Source organism: Bufo bufo, chromosome 4 (assembly GCF_905171765.1).
Source record: "Bufo bufo chromosome 4, aBufBuf1.1, whole genome shotgun sequence".
NCBI classification, from domain to species: Eukaryota; Metazoa; Chordata; class Amphibia; order Anura; family Bufonidae; genus Bufo; species Bufo bufo.
In genome coordinates this window covers 446,693,456-446,717,143 of record NC_053392.1, presented here as the reverse complement: position 1 = coordinate 446,717,143, position 23,688 = coordinate 446,693,456, and the positions used below count along the sequence as shown (strand labels likewise).

Genomic DNA, 23,688 nt, shown 5'->3' with positions numbered 1-23,688 from the left:
GCACTGCCGTACAACATGGTGACGTGGCGAGCACCAGAAGGGCAGTTCAAGCTGGTACGGTGGCACGTGCAGTAGTTACCCCGTCGCAGCCACCGCACAGACAGGCCCGTAGAGCCCCTAGAATCCCTGAGGTGCTGGCAAACCCTGATTGGCAGTCACCAACTTCATCCGCACCATTAGTTCCCCCTTTCACCGCCCAGTCTGGAGTTCGGGTTGAGACGGCTCAGATCGGTTCGGCCCTGGGATTTTTTGAGCTGTTCTTGACTGCGGAGCTCTGAGACTTAGTCATGGCAGAGACAAACCGGTATGCCACACAATTTATATCCGCCAACCCGGGAAGCTTTTATGCCCAGCCTTTCCGGTGGAAACCAGTCCAAGTTTCCGAAATTAAATTTTTTTTGGGCCTTCTCCTTAACATGGGTCTAACTAAAAAGCATGAATTGCGGTCATATTGGTCCACGAACCCGATTCATCACATGCCCATGTTCTCTGCTGCTATGTCCAGGGCACGATTTGAGGCCATCCTCCGTTTCCTGCATTTTAGCGACAACACCACCTCCCGTCCCAGAGGCCACCCAGCTTTTGACCGGCTCCACAAAATTCGGCCCCTCATAGACCACTTCAACCAGAAATTTGCAGATTTGTATACCCCTGAGCAAAACATCTGCGTAGACGAGTCCCTAATACATTTTACCGGGCGCCTTGGCTTCAAACAATACATCCCAAGCAAGCATGCCCGGTATGGGGTCAAATTGTATAAGCTCTGTAAAAGGGCCACAGGCTATACCCACAAATTTCGGATCTATGAGGGAAAAGATCAGACCCTGGAGCCGGTCGGTTGCCCTGACTACCTGGGGAGCAGTGGAAAGACAGTCTGGGACTTGGTGTCACCCTTATTTGGCAAGGGGTACCATCTTTATGTGGACAATTTCTACACAAGTGTGGCCCTCTTTAGGCATTTGTTTCTAGAACGGATTTGCGCCTGTGGCACCGCGCGAACTAGTCGCGTGGGCTTCCCCCAACGGCTCGTTACCACTCGTCTTGCAAGGGGGGAGAGGGCTGCCTTGTGTAATGAAGAACTGCTCGCGGTGAAATGGAGAGACAAGCGTGACGTTTACATGCTCTCCTCCATTCACGCAGACACGACAATACAAATTGAGCGAGCAACCCGTGTCATTGAAAAGCCCCTCTCAGTCCACGACTATAATTTGCTCATGGGAGGGGTGGACTTCAATGACCAGATGTTGTCTCCGTATTTAGTTTCCCGACGCACCAGACGCTGGTATAAGAAGGTGTCTGTATATTTAATTCAATTGGCTCTGTACAATAGTTTTGTTCTCTACAGTAAGGCTGGGAGAACACGATCCTTCCTCAAATTCCAGGAAGAGATCATTGAGAACCTCCTGTATCCAGAAGGTTCCGTGGCCCCAACCACCAGTGTAGTTAGCCGTCTACACGAGCGACATTTCCCCAGTGTCGTTCCTGGTACCTCAACCCAACCGTCACCCAGAAAAAGATGTCGTGTCTGTAGCAGGAGTGGAATAAGGCGTGACACCCGCTATTTCTGTCTTGACTGCCCTGACCACCCTGCCCTATGCTTTGGAGAGTGTTTCCGGAAGTACCACACACAGGTACAGTTAGCATAGGGATTGCATCTCACAGGACAGGCACACAGGGCTATTAGGGCCCTTTTACTCACAGCTGCTGCAAACCTCTCCTTTCACCTGGGATAAAGTGCATAACGTACTTCGCCACATCTTTGGGCGATTTGCGCTTTGCACATTGTCCCATGGGGAAGGAGAGGTTTGTTCTATAAAAGGTAAAAAAAACTAAACAAAAAAAAATTACCGGTAAGTAAAAAAGTTAACGTTCAGTTAAAAAAGTAAAAAAAAGTTTATATGTTTGGTTCAAAAGTTAATAAATTTATTGTGTCGCGGCCTGGTTTTTTCTTTTATGTTTTTTTTTTTTTACCTTCCAGGTGGACCAACCGATCGACTAGCTGCAGCACTGATGTGCATTCTGACAGAAGCATTGCGCTGCTGTCAGATTACACGCAAGTCGGTGTATGCGGCGCTGCAAGACGAAATTTCTCCTCTGCAGTAAAAGATACGTTTGCCGAGGCATATGAGCTGAGGAGGTGGCGGTGTTCATATACACTTTGTATATATAAAAAAAAAAATCCCGGCAAGGATTTATTAATCCACATCGATTGATGTGAATGGAGAAATCTGGTTTGCCAGGGCATACGAGCTAAGTGGGTATGGATGTTGGGCGGAGCTCCTATGTCCTGGCAGACGCCTTTCCCCTCCTTTTTCTTTTTTTGGCAGAGATTTTTTCATCCACATTGATCGATGCGAATGAAGAAATCTGTGCCGTTCATTTTTTTCTTTCAGCCCAGAGGATGAACGGAAAAAAAAAATCTTATTACCCGTATGCTCAATATAAGGAGAATAGCAGAAACTCCTAATGCTGGCCATACATGTAATGATTGCGGAGACCCCACAAATGACCCCATTTTGGAAAGAAGACACCCCAAGGTATTTGCTGAGGGGCTTATTGAGTCCATAAAAGATTGAAATTTTTGTCCCAAGTTAGCGGAAAGGGAGACTTTGTGAGAAAAAAATCAAAAAAATCAATTTCCGCTAACTTGTGCCAAATTTTTTTTTTTCTATGAACTTGCCATGCCCCTCATTGAATACCTTGGGGTGTCTTCTTTCCAAAATGGGGTCACATGTGGGGTATTTATACTGCCCTGGAATTTTAGGGGCCCCAAAGCGTGAGAAGAAGTCTGGTATCCAAATGTCTAAAAATGCCCTCCTAAAAGGAATTTGGGCCTCTTTGCCCACCTAGGCTGCAAAAAAGTGTCACACATGTGGTTTCTCCGTATTCAGGAGAAGTTGGGGAATGTGTTTTGGGGTGTCATTTTACATATACCCATGCTGGGTGAGAGAAATATCTTGGTCAAATGCCAACTTTGTATAAAAAAATGGGAAAAGTTGTCTTTTGCCAAGATATTTCTCTCACCCAGCATGGGTATATGTAAAATGACACCCCCCATGTGTGACACTTTTTTGCAGCCTAGGTGGGCAAAGGGGCCCACATTCCAAAGAGCACCTTTCGGATTTCACAGGTCATTTTTTACAGAATTTGATTTCAAACTCCTTACCACACATTTGGGCCCCTAGAATGCCAGGGCAGTATAACTACCCCACAAGTGACCCCATTTTGGAAAGAAGACACCCCAAGGTATTCGCTGATGGGCATAGTGAGTTCATGGAAGTTTTTATTTTTTGTCACAAGTTAGTGGAATATAAGACTTGGTAAGAAATAAAAAAAAAAAAATCATCATTTTCCACTAACTTGTGACAAAAAATAAAAAATTCTAGGAACTCGCCATTCCCCTCACGGAATACCTTGGGGTGTCTTCTTTCCAAAATGGGGTCACTTGTGGGGTAGTTATACTTCCCTGGCATTCTAGGGGCCAAAATGTGTGGTAAGGAGTTTGAAATCAAATTCTGTAAAAAATGGCCAGTGAAATCCGAAAGGTGCTCGTTGGAATGTGGGCCCCTTTGCCCACCTAGGCTGCAAAAAAGTGTCACACATGTGGTATCTCCGTATTCAGGAGAAGTTGAAGAATGTGTTTTGGGGTGTCATTTTAAATATACCCATGCTGGGTGAGATAAATATCTTGGTCAAATGCCAACTTTGTATAAAAAAATGGGAAAAGTTGTCTTTTGCCAAGATATTTCTCTCACCCAGCATGGGTATATGTAAAATGACACCCCAAAACACATTCCCCAACTTCTCCTGAATACGGAGATACCACATGTGTGACACTTTTTTGCAGCCTAGATGGGCAAAGGGGCCCATATTCCAAAGAGTTTGAAATCAAATTCTGTAAAAAATGACCTGTGAAATCCGAAAGGTGCTCTTTGGAATGTGGGCCCCTTTGCCCACCTAGGCTGCAAAAAAGTGTCACACATGTGGTATCTCCGTATTCAGGAGAAGTTGGGGAATGTGTTTTGGGGTGTAATTTTACATATACCCGTGCTGGGTGAGAGAAATATCTTGGCAAAAGACAACTTTTCCCATTTTTTTATACAAAGTTGGCATTTGACCAAGATATTTATCTCACCCAGCATGGGTATATGTAAAATGACACCCCAAAACACATTCCCCAACTTCTCCTGAACACGGAGATACCACATGTGTGACACTTTTTTGCAGCCTAGGTGGGCAAAGGGGCCCACATTCCAGAGAGCACCTTTCGGATTTCACCAGCCATTTTTTACAGAATTTGATTTCAAACTCCTTACCACAGATTTGGGCCCCTAGAATGCCAGGGCAGTATAACTACCCCACAAGTGACCCCATTTTGGAAAGAATACATCCCAAGGTATTCGCTGATGGGCATAGTGAGTTCATGGAAGTTTTTATTTTTTGTCACAAGTTAGTGGAATATGAGACTTTGTAAGAAAAAAAAAAAATCATCATTTTCCGCTAACTTGTGACAAAAAATAAAAAGTTCTATGAACTCACTATGCCCATCAGCGAATACCTTAGGGTGTCTACTTTCCGAAATGGGGTCATTTGTGGGGTGTTTGTACTGTCTGGCCATTGTAGAACCTCAGGAAACATGACAGGTGCTCAGAAAGTCAGAGCTGCTTCAAAAAGCGGAAATTCACATTTTTGTACCATAGTTTGTAAACGCTATAACTTTTACCCAAACCATTTTTTTTTTTACCCAAACATTTTTTTTTATCAAAGACATGTAGAACAATATATTTAGAGCAAAATTTATATATGGATCTCGTTTTTTTTGCAAAATTTTACAACTGAAAGTGAAAAATGTCATTTTTTTGCAAAAAAATCGTTAAATTTCGATTAATAACAAAAAAAGTAAAAATGGCAGCAGCAATGAAATACCACCAAATGAAAGCTCTATTAGTGAGAAGAAAAGGAGGTAAAATTCATTTGGGTGGTAAGTTGACCGAGCAATAAACGGTGAAAGTAGTGTAGGTCAGAAGTGTAAAAAGTGGCCTGGTCTTTCAGGGTGTTTAAGCTATGGGGGCTGAGGTGGTTAAAGGAGTGGCCACTGTGAAATTCACCGTTAAAGGGGCTGTCACTGTTAAAGGGGCGGCCACTGTGAAATTCAATGTTAAAGGGGCGGTCACTGTTAAAGAGGCGGTCACTGTTAAAAGGGAGGTCACTGTGAAAGTCACTGTCAAAGGGGCGGTCACTGTGAAAGTCACTGTTATTGGGGCGATCACTGTTTAAGTCACTGTTAAAGGGGCAGTCACTGTGAAAGTCACTGTTAAAGGGGCGGTCACTGTGAAAGTCGCTGTTAAAGGGACAGTCACTGTGAAAGTCACTTTTAAAGGGGCGGGCACTGTGGAAGTGACTGTTAAAGGGGTGGGTACTGTGAAAGTCACTGTTAAAGGAGTGGCCACTCTGAAAGTCACCGTTAAAGGGGCTGTCACTGTTAAAGGGGTGGCCACTGTGAAATTCAATGTTAAAAGGGCGGTCACTGTTAAAGTTACTGTTAAAAGGGAGGTCACTTTGAAAGTCACTGTTAAAGGGGCGGTCATTATGAAAGTCACTGTTAATGGGGCGATCACTGTGAAAGTCACTGTTAAAGGGGCGGTCTGTGAAACTCACTGTTAAAGGGGCGGTCACTGTTAAAGGGGCTGTCACTGTTAAAGTCACTTTTAAAGGGACGGGCACTGTGGAGGTCTCTGTTAAAGGGGCGGGCACTTTGGAAGTCACTGTTAAAGGGGCAGGTACTGTGAAAGTCACTGTTAAAGGAGTGGCCACTCTGAAAGTCACCGTTAAAGGGGCTGTCACTGTTAAAGGGGCGGCCACTGTGAAATTCAATGTTAAAAGGGCGGTCACTGTTAAAGTTACTGTTAAAAGGGAGGTCACTGTGAAAGTCACTGTTAAATGGGCGGTCATTATGAAAGTCACTGTTAATGGGGCGATCACTGTGAAAGTCACTGTTAAAGGGGCGGTCACTGTTAAAGGGGCTGTCACTGTGAAAGTCACTTTTAAAGGGACGGGCACTGTGGAGGTCTCTGTTAAAGGGGCGGGCACTTTGGAAGTCACTGTTAAAGGGGCAGGTACTGTGAAAGTCACTGTTAAAGGAGTGGCCACTCTGAAAGTCACCGTTAAAGGGGCTGTCACTGTTAAAGGGGCGGCCACTGTGAAATTCAATGTTAAAAGGGCGGTCACTGTTAAAGTTACTGTTAAAAGGGAGGTCACTGTGAAAGTCACTGTTAAATGGGCGGTCATTATGAAAGTCACTGTTAATGGGGCGATCACTGTGAAAGTCACTGTTAAAGGGGCGGTCTGTGAAACTCACTGTTAAAGGGGCGGTCACTGTTAAAGGGGCTGTCACTGTGAAAGTCACTTTTAAAGGGACGGGCACTGTGGAGGTCTCTGTTAAAGGGGCGGGCACTTTGGAAGTCACTGTTAAAGGGGCAGGTACTGTGAAAGTCACTGTTAAAGGGGTTGCCACTATTAATGCCACTGTTAAAGGGGTGGTCAATGCTAAAGGGGCGATCACTGTTAAAGGGTCGGGCACTGTGGAGGTCGATGTTAAAGGGGCGGCCACTGTGGAGGTCAATGTTAAAGGGGCAGGCACTGTGGGGGTAATTGTTAAAGGGGCAGGTACTGTAGAGGTCACTGTTATGGGGGAAATAGTCAATATCTTTTTCGACACATGGAAACATAAAATAAAATACAGATATAGCAGGGGTAGCACACATACTCTTAACTCAAATTTTTTAACTCATTGCATTATCTTGAAACAAAAGCCATTGAAAAGCAATTGTCTAACGCATTTAGTTCCATTTAGTTTAGTTATCATGTCTCATGTGTGTTAACCCTGCTACATCCGTAGATGAAATATACCCATGCAAAGCCAGGTCCTTCTACTAGTCTCTTATATATATAAAAATGAGTTTCTATCTGTCTGTCTATCTGTCTGGACGTTCTTTATGCGCAACCAAATGACTGGACCGATCTTCACCGATCCGTCTGGTATCTGCACAGATGGATCCGCACCTATAAATGCAAACAATGGTATCCGTTCAGTGCGGATCCATCTGCATAACAGCTTTTTCAGATCTGAGTTTTCACTATCGTGAAAACTCAGATCCGACAGTATATTCTAACACAGAGGTGTTCCCATGGTGATGGGGACGCTTCAAGTTAGAATATACTAAGAACTGTGTACATAACTGCCCCCTGCTGCCTGGCAGCACCCGATCTTTTACAGGGGGCTGTGATCCGCACAATTAACCCCTCAGGTGCCGCACCTGAGGGGTTAATTGTGCGGATCTTAGCCCCCTGATCGGGTGCTGCCAGGCAGCAGGGGGCCAGACCCCCTCCCTCCCCAGTATTAGAAGCATTGGTGGCCAGTGTGACCAGTGCGGCCCCCCTCCCTCCCTCCCCAGTATTAAAAGCATTGGTGGCCAGTGCGGCCCCCCCTCCCTCCCTCCCCAGTATTAAAAGCATTGGTGGCCAGTGCGGCCCCCCTCCCCAGTATTAAAAGCATTGGTGGCCAGTGCGGCCCCCTCCATCCCTAGTAGGCCAGTGCGGCCCCCCACCCTCCATCCCCAGTATTAAAAGCATTGGTAGCCAGTGAGGCCCCCCTCCCTCCCCAGTATTAAAAGCATTGGTGGGCAGTGCGGCTCCCCCCCTCCCTCCCCAGTATTAAAAGCATTGGTGGCTAGTGCGGCTCCCCCTCCCTCCACAGTATAAAAAGCATTGGTGGCCAGTGCGGCCCTCCCTCCTCCCTCCCTCCCCAGTATAAAAAAAAGAATTGGTGGCCAGTGCGGCCCCCCCTCCCTCCCTCCCTCCCTCCCCAGTATAAAAAGCAATATGTGGCCAGTGCGGCCCCCCTCCCTCCCCAGTATTAAAAGCAATATATGGCCAGTGCGGCCCCCCTTACTCCCCAGTATTAAAAGCATTGGTGGCCAATGCGGCCCCCCTCCCTCCCCAATATTAAAAGCATTGGTGGCCAGTGAGACCCCCCCTCCCTCCCTCCCCAGTATTAAAAGCATTAGTGGCCAGTGCGGAACCCCCTCCCTCCCTCCCCAGCATTAAAAGCATTGGTGGCCAGTGTTGCCCCCCCTCCCTCCCCTGTATTAAAAGCATTGGTGGCCAGTACGGCCCCCCCTCCCTCCCTCCCTCCCCAGTATTAAAAGCATTGGTGGCCAGTGCGGCCCCCCCTTCCTCCCTCCCCAGTATAAAAAGCATTTGTGGCCAGTGCGGCCCCCCTCCCTCCCCAGTATAAAAAGCATTGGTGGCCAGTGCGGCCCCGCCTCCCTCCCTCCTCAGTATTAAAAGCATTGGTGGCCAGTGCGGCCCCCCTCCCTCCCCAGTATAAAAAGCATTGGTGGCCAGTGCGGCCCCCCCCCTCCCCAGTATAAAAAAAAGCATTGGTGGCCAGTGCGCCCCCCCCCCTCCCTCCTTCCCTCCTCAGTATAAAAAGCATTGGTGGCCAGTGCGGCCCCCCCCCTCCCTCCCTCCCTCCTTAGTATAAAAAGCATTGGTGGCCAGGGCGCCCCCCCTCCATCCCCAGTATAAAAAGCAATATGTGGCCAGTGTGATACCCCTCCCTCCCCAGTATAAAAAGCATTGGTGGTCAGTGCGGCTCCCCCTCCCTCCCCAGTATAAAAAGCATTGGAGGCCAGTGCGGCCCCCCCTCCCTCCCAGTATTAAAAGCAATATGTGGCCAGTGCGGCCCCCCTCTCCCTCCCCAGTATTAAAAACAATATGTGGCCAGTGCGGCCCCCCTCCCTCCCTCCCTCCCCAGTATTAAATTCATTGGTGGCCAGTGCGGCCCCCCCCTCCCTCCCTCCCCAGTATAAAAAGCATTGGTGGCCAGTGTGCCCTTCCTCCATCCCCAGTATAAAAAGCAATATGTGGCCAGTGTGACCCCCCCTTCCCTCCCCAGTATAAAAAGCATTGGTGGCCAGTGCGGCCCCCCTCCCTCCCCAGTATAAAAAGCATTGGAGGCCAGTGCGGCCCCCCCTCCCCAGTATTAAAAGCAATATGTGGCCAGTGCGGCCCCCCTCCCTCCCTCCCCAGTATTAAATTCATTGGTGGCCAGTGCGGCCCCCCCTCCCTCCCTCACCAGTATTAAATTCATTGGTGGCCAGTGCGGCCCCTCTCCCTCCCTCCCCTGTATCATATTCATTGGTGGCCATTGCGGCCTCCCCTCCCCCCCCCCCCTAATTAAAATCACCCCCATCATTGGTGGCAGCGGAGAGTTCCGATCGGAGTCCCAGTTTAATCGCTATAAGCAATGCACCGCACAGACCTTTCACTTACCAGTAGGAGGAGCGCCCGGCCTGTCACAGACAGCGCAGGTAAGTATAATGCTTCTAAAATTGCTAAGTAACCATGGCAGCCAGGACTGCAGTAGCGTCTTGGCTGCCATGGTAACCGATCGTAGCCCCAGCGATTAAACTGGGACTCCGATCGGAACTCTCCGCTGCAACCAATGATGGGGGGGTGATTTTAATTGGGGGGGAGGGGGGCCGCACTGGCCACCAATGAATTTAATACTAGGGAGGAAGGGAGGGGGGCCGCACTGGCCACCAATGAATTTAATACTGGGGAGGGAGGGAGGGAGGGAGGGGGGGGCCGCACTGGCCACCAATGAATTTAAAACTGGAGAGGGGGGGTCTGGCCCCTGCTGCCTGGCAGCACCCGATCAGGGGGCTGAGATCCGCACAATTAACCCCTCAGGTGCGGCACCTGAGGGGTTAATTGTGCGGATCACAGCCCCCTGTAAGAGATCGGGTGCTGTCAGGCAGCAGGGGGCCGTTATGTCCACAGTTCTTAGTATATTCTAACTTGAAGCATCCCCATCACCATGAGAATGCCTCTGTGTTAGAATATACTGTCGGATCTGAGTTTTCACGATCTAACTCAAATCCGATGGTATATTCTAACAGAGGCGTTCCCATGGTGATGGGGACGCTTCAAGTTAAATTATACCATCGGATTGGAGAAAACTCAGATCCGATAGTATATAATCGCCACACACTCACCCTGCTGTGTGTGTGGAGTGTGTGCTGATTGGTTTGTGCGCTGCGTGTGTGCTGATTGGTTTGTGCTCTGCGCATGCGCACTTCACTAATCGGCACACACGCACGGACAACAGCCCTGAGCACGTACACAGGGCTTTTATTAGTATAGATAATGTGACAGACCTGTGGATATTCATCCTGTGTGATTTAAAGCTGCTAATGTATACGGATTTCTATGTTTTATACAAGTGTATGTCCAATAAAAAAAATTGTGATTCTATATTACATGCTGTTCTGAGTCTAGTTTGGGGTTAATACTTGTAGTTAGTTTGGACAGCAATTACCGGGCGTTTTTTCGCTTTGTGATTTGGGTGCCTGTTTGTTGGATGCAGCAACCCTCTGACATTGGAGGGTGGTTTCATTATTAATTTATCCATTTTTTTAACTTTTTTTTCTACCTTTGAGAGATTTATAGTAAATCTGGCATTATATTCAGTCTAATTTATCTCTGATGCATATCCCCTGAAGAGTCTGGTGGCAAGGAATGGACAAAATCGGGAGCATTTTTTCAGGGACACCAATAGGGAGTTGTTCATATACAGGGACAGGTTCCGGACTGGGTCACCCCTATCGGGGTGGGTGCTCTGTGTTAGATAGGTAGGGTAACATAGCAGATCCCTTCTTGGTAGGGTTAAGTTAGGGATAGTCACTCCCCGACCCTGCAAGAATCTTGTCTATGCACAGACACCTGAACAACATTGCGGGGTTATCTACCTACAATTGCATCCAGAACCTTAAGATCCCAGCTGATTTACAGATCCTTAAAGAGGTACACTGCATGATTCAGTAACCGATACCCATACGTGTAACTCTTGCCTCTTTTTAATCTACACTTTTGTGCACTGTGGTGTATTGTTTTGGATGATAAGAGGAACATTATTTCATTTTAGTTTTTTGATTGATTAAAAGTTACGTTTTAATAGAATCCGTTCCCCCTCCTCACGTCGGGTGGATAGCAAGTATTGATATGTGTGGGTAGGAGGGAGAGGCTACGTAATAGTAGGTTCTGCAATCTTTGGCTTTTTCATTTACTAATGTAGCCTTTGTTGAAATTCTGCGCTATTTTCTATATTTCGTAAGTTATGCTCCCTTGTTTTATAAAGTCTTTTGTGCTGTCTAAACAGAGGTCTTGTCCATTAAATGGCAGCTGAAGGAGAGTCAAGTGACCAAGGAAATCACCTTCATGTGATGCAGTGTATTTGAATTGAAGACTATACCATATATACCATATGTGATGATTATGCAGGATGAGATGTACAGTAATAAGGGTTACTAAAAGATGCATATAACATTTGTGATGATTATGTCGAATGACGACACTTTGCAGAGACAAATGTGCCACCCCACACAAACAACCAGCAAATGTGCCACCCCACATGAAACAACCAGCAAATGTGCCACCCCACATGAAACAACCAGTAAATGCATAGATCTGTCAGCTATTCTAATAAGCCCCTTTATATTAGGAAATTAAACATCATAACCTAATAAATAAATGTAAGTGTTTTGACGAGAATACAGACTGCCATGAGGAAGATCAGTGGGTGGAAACAACATTACCCTCATTTACACTTCCATTTCAGACAGCAGTATTCTGGGACTAGTAGGCAAGGCTGCATCCAAATGGGAAGGAATTTTGAAAGAGCAGCAGCCATTTCCAATGAATATAGTAGAGAGAAAAGGCAGATAAAGGCCTCATGCACACGGCCATGTTCCGTGGCCAAGAGCGGTCCGTGGTAACACGGCCTGGATTCCTGTTGAGAGCAGGAGTGCACGGCGTCATTGGTTGCTATGACGCTGTGCGCTTCATACCGCCGCTGCACTACAGTAATACACTCGTATAGTGTATGTATACACTATGTAATACACTCGTATAGCTCCTGCTCTCAACAGGAATCCAGGCTGTGTTACCACGGACCGCTCTCGTGTGCATGAGGCCAAAGATTGCAGACCAGCACAGGAAAACCAGAAAGGAGACTTGTAGCAGGGATGACGCAACAGTAAGAACGGTTTTGACATATCTTTAGGTTTTCAGAAGAAAAAAGAATGATAGAAGTGCTTCTTTGATATTTTTTAGCATCCATTATGCTCAATTATGCATATTTTGCAAACATTTCAGCCATTTCCATCAAAGATCCGTTATTTTAGACAGAAAAAAAAGACAAACGGTGACATAAACCTGGCTTACAAGTTTTAGAAAGGGGTTGCCTAAATCAATAAATAATGAAACAAAAAATGGTTGGATTCCATAAATATTTCAGTTTAAAAGTTTCATATATAATGTAGACACAAGACAGTATGTGTGCACTGTGCAGATAGCTGAATTGTAGTTAACTTGGTACCTGGTATCCTTCAAGTATTGAGTTTAACATTCCATACAAAAACGGAGCCACGGTATTATTCTCGGTTATAAACATTTCATAAGGTGTCCTGCTGATAGCATTGAACTTAGCCAGCAGAAGACAACCCTCTTCAAAATCCTGCCAGAGAAAAAGTATAAAATTAATACAATATGATTGCATCTTCAGAACTGTTCTTCTATACCTGCAATTTTGATATTATTCCTCCCATTTAGAGAGGAAAATATATCTCTTTACAACATTGGGAGAAAAATTGGTGCAAAGTAAACCAACATTTTATTATTAAAGGGGTTATCCAAGATCTATAATGCCCCCCCCCCCCCCCCAGCGGTTGTACTTACCTCGCTTCCTGGCACCCATGTCGCTTCTCAAACCGGGGGGGGGGGGGGGGGGGGGGGGCTTGATGCAGCGGTATGAGAAGCGACGCGGGTGCTGGGGAGCGAGGTAAGTACAACCTCTGTGAGGGGCCCAGGCATATGGGGGGGGGCATTATAGATCTTGGATAACCCCTTTAATCTGATGTTTTTCTTGTACCTTGAATAGCTACCTAATGAGTCTACCTTTGTAGGTAGTAAGACACAGCCTACCAATTATCCTAATAGTAATCGCTCATGCACACTGTCATTCTACAGCTCCATTTTGGAGTCATTTTGGAACCTACATCCCTCAAGAAATTTATTGAGGAGCGCAGTGAGCGATTTAACTCCGATTTCAAAGAAATTAGAAACACTTGGCTGTGAAAATGAAAAATTATATATATTTGCACAATAAAATGTTGCTTTAGCATTATCACAAGGGGTAACAGGAGAAAATGCACCCCACAAATTGTTTCCTGTTGCATTTTTTCCAATACAGCAACACCCCATATGTGGTCATAAACTGCTGTTTGGGGACATGGTAGCATTCAGAAAGGAAGGAGCTGTACCTGGATTTGCTAACATGAAATTTGCTGTAATCTTTTTAAGGGCCATAGCTTTTAATTTTTTGTTGACTGAGCTATGTGAGGGCTTGTTTTTTGTGGAACAACATACAGTTTAGGGTACATATGGTTATGGTGATATCAAATTTATATATATTGTAGTTTTTACACGTTTTACTACTTTTGCAGGATAAAAATCACTTTTTCATAAAAAATAAATTATATTTTGCATCTTCATATATAAAGATGAGCGAATTGAAGTTGACAAAGTGGAATTCGATCAAAATTTCAGGAAAAATTTGATTTGCACCGAATCCAAATTTCCTCACGCTTTGTGTTAACGAATCACATTTTTTATTAAAATGGCTGCTACTCGTGTTAGGAAATGGAGCAAGGAACTCTGGGAACGAGGGATCACCCAAAATGCGATGCATGCAACCAATCAGCAACCAGCCCTGTGATGTAACAGCCCTATAAATAGCCTCAGCCATCTTGGATTCAGCCATTTTCCAATGTACTTAGTGCAGGGAATGACGTCAGCAGGCGCTAGGGACAGTGGTAGAAAAGACTTTAGAACTTTCATTTTTCTGTATAGAAGTTCAGGGAAAGGATAGAGAGTAATGTTGGGCGAGCATGCTTGACCGAACACTAATTTTACTCGAGCATCACATGATGCTCGAGTCTCCTCCCTGCATGTTTGTTGGCTGCTACGCAGCCAATAAACGTGCAGGTGAGTACTGCCATTCACTGTAATGCCGTAGCCATGTTGGCTACTGGCATTACAGTGATTGGCTGGCCGAAACGCGTCATCTGGTGCTATTTAGCACCCGATGACACGTGTTCGGCTCAGTCTTAGTCAGGGAGAGCTATGCTGAAGCAGGGACAGATAGTGTAGGGAGTGAAATACTAATATATTTATTGAAAAAAACTTGTTAGAGACCCAAAAGTCCTTTTAATGAAAATTGTTGTATCTGGCAGAAATATAATTATTAGCGCAACCTGTGCTAAATTTTGTGGAATTGTTAGAGACCCAAAAGTCTTTTTAAGGACTATTGTTGTATCTGGCAGCAATATATATTTTTAGCGCAACCTGCGCTAAATAGCTTGCAATTGTTTGGCCGCTGGTGACAGCGACATTATCTGTGCTACATCTCCTGTCTAACATGTGTGCAGCCTAAAAATATCTGTGACATCTAGTGTAATTTTTTATGTAGACGGTGTCCATTGCGGACAGTTACATTACCTGCGCTACATCTCCTGTATAATGTTTGCCCATCCTAAAAATCAGTGACATTAATTCAGTGTAATTTTTTAGCCGCTGGTGACAGCGACATTAATTGCGCTATACCTCCTGTTTAACGTTTGCACATCCTAAATATCAGTGGCACTAATTCAGTCAAATTTTTTATTAGCCGCTAGTGACAGCGACATTACTTGCGCTATACCTCCTGTATAACATTTGCGTGTCCTAAATATCAGTGATATTAATTCAGTGTAATTTTTTATTAGCCGGTAGTGACAGTGACATTACTTGCGCTATACGGTACCTCCTGTATAATGTTTGTGCAACCTAAATATCAGTGACATTCATTCAGTGTAATTTTTTATTAGGCGGTGGTGACAGCGACATTACTTGCGCTATACCTCCTGTATAACATTTGTGCATCCTAAATATTAGTGATATTCATTCAGTGTAATTTTTTATTAGGCGGTGGTGATAGCGACATTACTTGCGCTATACCTCCTGTATAACGTTTGTGCAACCTAAATATCAGTGACATTAATTCAGTGTAATTTTTTATTAGCTGGTGGTGATAGCGACATTACTTGAGCTATACCTCCTGTATAATGTTTGTGCATCCTAAAATTATGTGTGACATTCAGTGTAATTTTTTCATAGACGCTGCGCACAGCGACATTATCTGTGCTACATATTCTGTTTAACGTCTGCGCATCCTAAAAATATCTGTGACATTCTGTGTACTTTATTTGCGCATACACTTACAAAACCTGTGCTACTGTACGTGTGACATACTTGCAAGCATATATACCATTTAATATGCACAAGGCGAGCAGTAAGGGACGGGGAAGTGTCCGTGCTGCTGATGGTGCACGCAGAGGCAGTGGCCCTGGGCGCGGTGAAACTGTGCCTGCTGCTAGAGCACAAGAAACACACTCATCCACAATACCTAGCTTCATGTCCCAGTTTGCAGGGCGGCGCAGGGCACCACTCTCGACGTCACACCAGTGCGACCAGGTGGTCGGTTGGATTGCAGCAGATAATGCTTCCAGTCGGTTAAGCACCACCCTGTCTTTCACAAAGTCCAGTCTCAGTAGCCAAGAGTCTGGTCAACAGAATCCTTGCCCTAAACCTCCTTCCTTCCACCATGGAGAGTCTTTGCAAACAAGTGATCCCACACTCGGATATTCCGAGGAGCTCTTTTCATCGCCATTCCTTAATTTGGGCCTCTTGCAAGCCTGCTTAAAGAGGGACATGAGGAGATCTTGTGCCCGGATTCCCAAACTCTTGAGCATCCACAGTCAGAAGTAGATGGCGGTGGGGAATGGCAATTAGTGTTTCACGAGGTGGATGATGATGATGAGACACAGTTGCCAATAAGTCAACCGCAATTATTGTCTGAAGAGGTTGATAATGAGGAAGAGACACAGTTGTCAATAACTGAGGTTGTTGTTAGGTCAATAAGTCAGGAGGATAACCAGAGTGAGGAAGTGGAAGAGGAGGTGGTGGACCCAACCTGGGAAGGTGGCAAGCTGAACAAGGACAGCAGTACAGAGGGGGAGGGATCCGCAACACAGAAACAGGCTAGAAGAGGCAGTGGGGTGGCAAAAGGGAGAAGGAAGGCCACACCAAACAGGCCCGCAATTGGTGGGCCGAACACCTGGGTCCACAATCAGTGTCTGCGGGTCACACCACTGCCTCCTCTTCCCTTGTGTTACGTGCTGGCTAATCCTCTGTCCAAGACACAGGCCCGAATGCCTCCCGCCATGCACCTCGACCTTCAAAGCACAATCAGCTAGCACATCCACTTCTGTGTCCCAGCGCAGCATACAGATGTCTATAACCCAGGCTTTTGAACGAAAGCGCAAATACCCATCCACCTACCCAGAGCCCTTGCATTAAATGCGCACCTTTTCATATTGCTGGCCCTGGAAATGTTGCCATTTAGGCTTGTGGACACTGAGGCTTTCCACAGCCGTCCCGCGTTACTCTGTTCCCAGCCACCAATATTTTTCACGTTGTGTAGTCCCAGCCTTACACCAGAATGTGTCCCGTAACATCACCCGTGCCCTGACCAACACAGTTATTGGGAAGGTCCACTTAACGACTGACACATGGAGAAGTGCTTTTGGCCAGGGACGCTACATTTCCCTGACGGCACACTGGGTGAACGCTGTGGAGGTCGGGAGCGAGTCGTACCCTGGGATGGCACAGGTGCTACCGACGCCAAGGATTGTGGGCCCTACTTCCATCAGGGTTTCCTACGTTAGTGGCTGCAACCCCCACTTCTCCTCCTCCACCTCCTCCTCCTCCACTTTCACCTCTGAATTATCATCTTGCAGAACCATTCAGACATCAGTCAGTAGTTGGAAGCAGTGTAACACTGCAGTGGGGAAGCGGCAACAGGCTGTGCTTAAACTGATGTGCTTAGGTGACAAACAGCACACTGCCGCTGAGCTGTGGCAGGAGATAAGGGACCAGACTGATCTGTGGCTCTCGCCACTCAACCTACAACCACGCCTGGTTGTGTCTGATAATGGCCGTAACTTGGTGGTGGCTTTGGAGCTCGGCAAGCTCACACAAATACCATGCCTAGCCCATGTGTTCAACCTAGTAGTTGAGTGGTTTCTCAAAACCTACCCCAATTTGCCTGAGCCAACACCGATTACTGGTTGTTCACCCTTTACGACCTCCGCTACAAAGAGAACTTCTCATCTCTCATTCCTTTGGTGGAGAGGACGAGCAAAATGGTGCAATACCAGAAGGTCCTTGTGGAAAAATTGCTCCAAAAATTTCCATCTAACAACGCTGGCTGCAGAGTACGTAGTTCCTTGGCCAACCGAGGAGGGTAGACGAGGGGAACACACAGTTCCAACAGAGGCAGGGCAGCACTCTCCAAAGCCTGGGACAGTTTTATGACACCCGGCTATCACCCTCAACCAGTGGTGTAGCGTAGGCGGGCCGGTACCCCGGGCGCAGAATTTTAGGAGGTGCCACCAGTGCCGCACCGCCAATTAGGCAAAGTAAAGGCGATCGCACCAGGTGGCGCGGCCCTGCTTACAAGTGGGTGGCGGTGGCAGGGCACAAGGAGATGAGTGCATCCATTGTGGAAGCGCTCATCCCCATAGTCATCTGTATCGCCATCCTCAGGACAGCGATACAGATGGATGTGCTGCAGGGCAGGGGAGGTAGAGGCGTCTTCCTTTTCCCGTTCCTCTGATAGGCTGCAGGCCTAGTGCCTGCAGCCCATCAGAGGCCGAGGCAGGCGGCATCACACCGCCTAAGCCGTACAGGCCTGTATCGCATCGCTGCCATGGAGGTAAGTATAACAGTTTATTTTTTTATATGGTACAATATTGGCTACTGGCACAAGATTGGGGGGCCATCTATGGGGGGCACTTCTTACTGTCACACGATTGGGGGGCACTTCTTACTGGCACATGATTGGGAGCACTGTGGGGGTATCCATGGGGCACATCTTACTGGCACATTATTGGGGAGCACTGTGGGGGCATCTATGGGGGCACTTCTTACTGGCATAATATCGGGGGCAATTTTTACTGGCACATTATTGGGTGGCACTATGGGGGCACTTCCTACTGGCACATTATTGGGGGCATGTACTGAGGCCACAAAGAAGGAGTATTTTATATGGGGGGCTCTGTATAGGGGCATTTTATACTGGGGCACATTATGGTGGGTACCATGGTGAAGGGGAGAGAGGAGTACTAAGGGGTCATCTACGGGGTCACTAAGAAGGGGTATTTTATACTTGCAAATTATGGGAGAACTGAGGGCATCTACTGGGGCACTATATATGGGGCATTATATACTGGCACATTATGGGGGCACCATGGGGACATTAGCTCAACTGGGGGCATTAAAAGGGGGTATATTAAAAGGCAGCAGGCCCTCAACCATAATGCCATAATGCTTTAGAGGGTCATGAGCAGGCCCTCGCCCATAATGTTTTTGAGGGTCCCCAGCAGGCCCTCACCCATAATGTTTTAGAGGGTCACCAGCAGGCCCTCACCCATAATGTTTTTGAGGGTCACCAGCAGGCCCTAGCCCATAATGTTTTGAGGGTCACCAGTAGGCCCTTAACCATAATGTTTTTGAGAGTCACCAGCAGGCGCTCACCCATAATGTTTTAGAGGTTCACCAGCAGGCCCTCGCCCATAATGTTTTTGAGGGTCACCAGCAGGCCCTCGCCCATAATGTTTTAGAGGGTCACCAGCAGGCCCTTGTTCTTAATGTTCTAGAGGGTCACCAGCAGGCCCTCGTCCCTAATGTTTTAGATGGTCAGATCAGCAGCAGGCACTCACCCCTAATGTTTTAGAGGGTCAGCTCAGCAGCAGACCCTCAACCCTAATGTTTTAGATGGTAAGCTCAGCAGCAGACCCTAACCCCTAATGTTTTAGATGGTCAGATCAGCAGGCCCTGTGCCCTCACCTGTCCTCAACCTGCCTCTGTCCTTTTCTATTCCCTCAGCCAGAGAAGTATTATATGCTGTGGGCTCAGCTCCACTATACAGCTAGGACGAGCTACTAGAGGACAGTCAGCAGCTACTGGCCAGCCAACATGTCGGCCACTTCCTACAGTAGGCAGGCAAGTAGTGATGAGGAGAGTGGCATGGGAGCTGGTGTTGCGAGCTCCTGACCCAGAGACAGTTGAGGAGGACATCAGTGACGTACAGACAGTACTCGATGATGATGATGTAGCTGATCGCACTTGGGAGACTGGTGAATTAGGGGCTTCATTATCGGGAGAAGAGGGTTGCAGCTTGCCGTGAGGCAGCGGTGGAGTCAGCAAGTCACTAGCGTGGCCGGGAGTCAGCAGGTTGGTAGCAGTGGGGGGTTGTGAGCCAAACGTGCCCGGGGTAGACCACCCGCTTCGCTGGATCCTGCCTGCCCGGAAAGTAATGGTCCAGGGGTTCACGGAAGCAGCGGCAGTAGCAGTCAGTCAGTGTGGACTGTTGGGGGGAAAATCACCTACTCGGCGGTGTGGCAGTTTTTTGTTAAGCCGTCGGAGGAGGTGAACATGGCCATTTGTAGAATCTGTGGGCAGAAGGTGAAGCATGGCCAGGGTGCCAATGTTGGCACCACGGACCTGCGTCAACATATGCAGCGTCACCATAAAGTGGCCTGTGAGAACCGTGGCTCTGATGTGGAGGTCCAGCCGGCAGCAGCAACAGTTGCATCACCCAGTGGCAACCACCCAATTTCAGGCAGTCAAGGCTCCACCACCTAAGCTGTAATTTCTTTGCCAAAAAGGCAGCACCAGCCCTGCACACGAATGCATAACAAAAGGTGGGCAAGTCCTTGAGCCTGTCGGTGTCTGTCAAAGTGCACGGCAGCACCGACATGTGGAGCTGTAACTATGGTCAGGGAGAATACATGTCCTTTACTAGTGTTGGGTGCGAATATTCAAATCGTGAATATTGGCACTTCGAGAATTTGCAAATATTTAGAATATAGTGATATATATTCGTATTTTCGAATATTCTAGATTTTTTTTTCATCTGAACCCATGATCCCTCCCTGCTTCTTGCTTGTGGGCCAATGAAAAGGCTGCAATGTCTTTGTCTGAGCTCAGCGAAGATCCCTAGCAACCAAAAGGAAAGTTGCCTACCCCTTACTATATAAGAACCACCCCAGCAGCAGTTTTTTGCAGTTCTAAGAGAGACAGCAGTGTCATTGCTGTGCTCTGTGCCTTGCTGTGTTATTACATTAGATAGTTAGTTAGTTAGCTTATATACAGTATATAATACAGATAGTTAGTGGGAGATAGACAGTGTAGGTTAGATCGTGATATAGTGTAGCTGATAGGATCCAGTGCAGGGTGTTAGGTAGTGTGATGTCCATACATGCTACAGACATAGTGCTGTGATGTCACAAGTTCACAACAATACTTAGTGCACTAATCAGTAGTATGTAGTCAGACCTGCTAAAATGTGAAGTTTCACGTATTGAACCAAAATATTAGCATCATTAATGCCGATTAGCGCAATCGCGAATATATTGGATATAAAGCCATTTACTGCATATAAAGCCATTTTAAATGTTTTGCCGTGCCAACCATTTTCTGCAGTCTCAGGAAACTTCTAGCAGCTTGGAAAATGTAGCAAAAGGGACCCACTCCTGTATTGCACGCGCATTACATGAATATTACATTGCCCATTTTTGCAATCAAGAAAATAATAGAGAATGCTCTAATTTGCAAATATATGACGAATATTCAAAAAAATATATGCAAAATATCGCTAATTGGAATATTGCCCATGCCGCTCTTCACTATCCTTTACGGGCCACTGAGTGGATGTGGCTCCTGCACAGCCACACTAGTAACTTCGCCAGGTGCTCCGCTTCCGCCTCCACGTTCTCACGCCGTTGGTCCTGCGACAATGTTTGCCCTCTGCCTCCTCATCCTCCACCGTGTCCTCAGCCTCCACTGCAGGGACAATTCACAGTGCCCCTCCAGCATACTACATTTGCAGAGGACGGCGGTGTTATGCTGTTCTACACCTCGTTTGCCTGAGTGAACGGAGTCACACAAGGGAGTAACTGCTCCATGTCCTTCATTAAGAACTCGAATCCTGGCTTTCTCTACGACAACTCAAAATCGGAACCATGGTGACCGACAATGGGAAGAACATGGTGTCGGTGCTGCATCAAGGAGGGCCTAGCCATGCGCCCTGCATGGCACACGTGTTCAATCTAGTTGTCAAGCAGTTCCTGAAGTCTTCCACCCATTTGCAAGACATTCTAAAAATGGCCAGGAAACTTTGCATGCACTTCAGCCACTCGTACACCGCAAAGCACACCCTCCTTGAGCTGCAGCGGCAGAACGGCATCCCCCAACATAGGCTGATATGGGGTGGGGGACATAGTTACCCCAAAAAGAACTCGCCTGTCCACCCAAAATGTGGAGAGACTGACCTTTGTCAAAATGAATCAGGCGTGGATCAGCCAGGATTTCCACCCACCAATGCCTGATGCATCAGAATAGATCATCCATGGTGCCACACCAAAACTTTGACAAAAGAGACCGGTTTCTTCTGGCTACCTACCTCAGCTACTATTCTGATACTGCCACCCACCTGATGCCACACATCTGATGCCAAGTGCTCCTTCTTTCACCCACAGTCTTCAGCTGGTACTGGTATTGCCACTTCCCCACTCTGTCACCAGGTCACTCTGTGGTCTCCTGATGCTTCTGCCACCTCCACACTATGTCACCTCGCCACTCTGTGGCCTCCTTATTCTGCTGCTACCTTAACACTAGAGATGGCCTTGCGGTTCTCACAGCGGTTGTTTCGCGGCGATACTGTGCGTGTTCGCGATTCGCCGAACATGCGAACATATGGAGAAATTCGCAACCGCCATATTCTTTTACATTGTGAAGAACTTTGACCCATGACACATTCATCAGGTGGTACAAGACAGCCAATTGAGACGTTTCAGCACATGGACATACCCCCTACCTTATAAATAAACCCGATCTGGCCGCCATTTTATATTCAGTGTTTTGCCAGTGTAGGGAGAGGTTGCTGTGGGGAGCAGGGACAGGCTGTTAGGGACACCAAACGCTAGCTAATAGGGCCACAAAAGTCCTTTTAAGGACTGGCATAGGTGTGCTATTGATAGGTGTGATACACAGAGTGGTGCGATATACTTATAATATACTTTTATAATGAGTCAAAAACACATAGATCTACATAGTGATCACCTGGAAGTCAGAGGCCTAGGGGCTAGGGGCTTACTAGGACCATTTTTATATAGGGTAAGGTTCCGGACGGGGTCGCTCTTATCAGGGCCGGTGGTCTGTGGTTAGGCTATCAGGGCCATAATAGTACCCCCCTGTAGGGCAATATCAGGGACAGTTCTTTGTCCATCCTGTCCTTCAATACCACATCATCATCTAGCCCAGGGATAGATGTTTTTTGCTTTCCCTCCGGGATTCATGGATGTGCACTGGAACCCCCTGGATTGGGGTAGGACATATGGTTTCTGATTTGGTGCCGCCGAGCACCTGATTTAGTGCAACCGAGCACTTGTTATTGCCTACCACATCTATGCTTTTTGCTTATCTTTAATAATTTTATTTATTTTCATTTTGAGGGATATCTTTTCCATTCACACGTCCGCAAAATGGGTCTGCATCCGTGTAGACCCATTCATTTTCAATGGGGCCGGAATGTGTTGTCTGCATCCGCATTTGCGGATCCGCACTTCCGCATCCATGCTTCCGTTTCCGCAAAAAAATAGAACATGTCCTATTCTTGTTTGCAATTGCAGACAAGATTAGGCATTTTGGATTATAGTGCCGGCGATGGCAGATCCGCAAAACACTTACGGACGTGTGAATGGACCCTCATAGTAACATTATTAAAGGTTACGTTTTATCTTTATGTATATTCTAATGGATTGCCTTCCTTGTACAATGATATAATATACTTTCTATGTTAGAAAGTATATTATAGTGCATTTGTATTGTGCGGCAGTTGTGTGCGGTTCTGCTGCGATACTGCAGGTATATAGAGGGACAAGCGTTATTGGCACAAAAAATTTCTACTGGTGTGATATACCAGTCGCCCCCCAAAAAAACTGATTGAAGCAGGGTGGTATATACTAATATACTTTCTTTATAGTGCATTTGGGTACTGTATAGTGCACATGCGCGTACGCGGAAATTATATTGCCGATATTCCGCATTGAAAAAATTATGAATGGAGATCGCAAATTCGAATAATACATCTGGTATGTCACTGTCCATGTTGTGGGACTATTTGTGCACTTCTAGTAATTATTTCTTGGGTGCAAATATGAGCTGAAGGTTTTTCAGGTTCGCCTGCCATTAAAATGAATGGGACCCGCCACGAACTTGCGGTTCGCGAACATTTGATCGTGTTCGCGAACCGTCCAGGCAGATGTTCGTCCATCTGTACTTAACACTATGTCACCTTGCAACTCTGTGGCCTCCTGATTCTTCTGCTACCTGAACACTATGTCACCTTGCCACTCTGTGGTCTCCTGATGCTGCTGCCACCCCCACACTATGTAACCTTGC

At 46.8% G+C, this 23,688-nt stretch overlaps 1 protein-coding gene across 3 annotated transcripts in view; it reads right to left on the bottom strand.

Moving 5' to 3' along the window:
- The window catches only part of LOC120998647 (dihydroxyacetone phosphate acyltransferase-like), a 401,782-nt gene that overhangs the window by 121,908 nt on the left and 256,186 nt on the right, over window positions 1-23,688 (bottom strand). For all 3 annotated transcript variants that reach the window (XM_040429400.1, XM_040429402.1, XM_040429401.1), the window contains exon 12: window positions 12,443-12,580. In XM_040429400.1, the coding sequence (XP_040285334.1) occupies window positions 12,443-12,580 (138 nt within the window). The remainder of the gene's footprint in view (window positions 1-12,442; window positions 12,581-23,688) is intronic.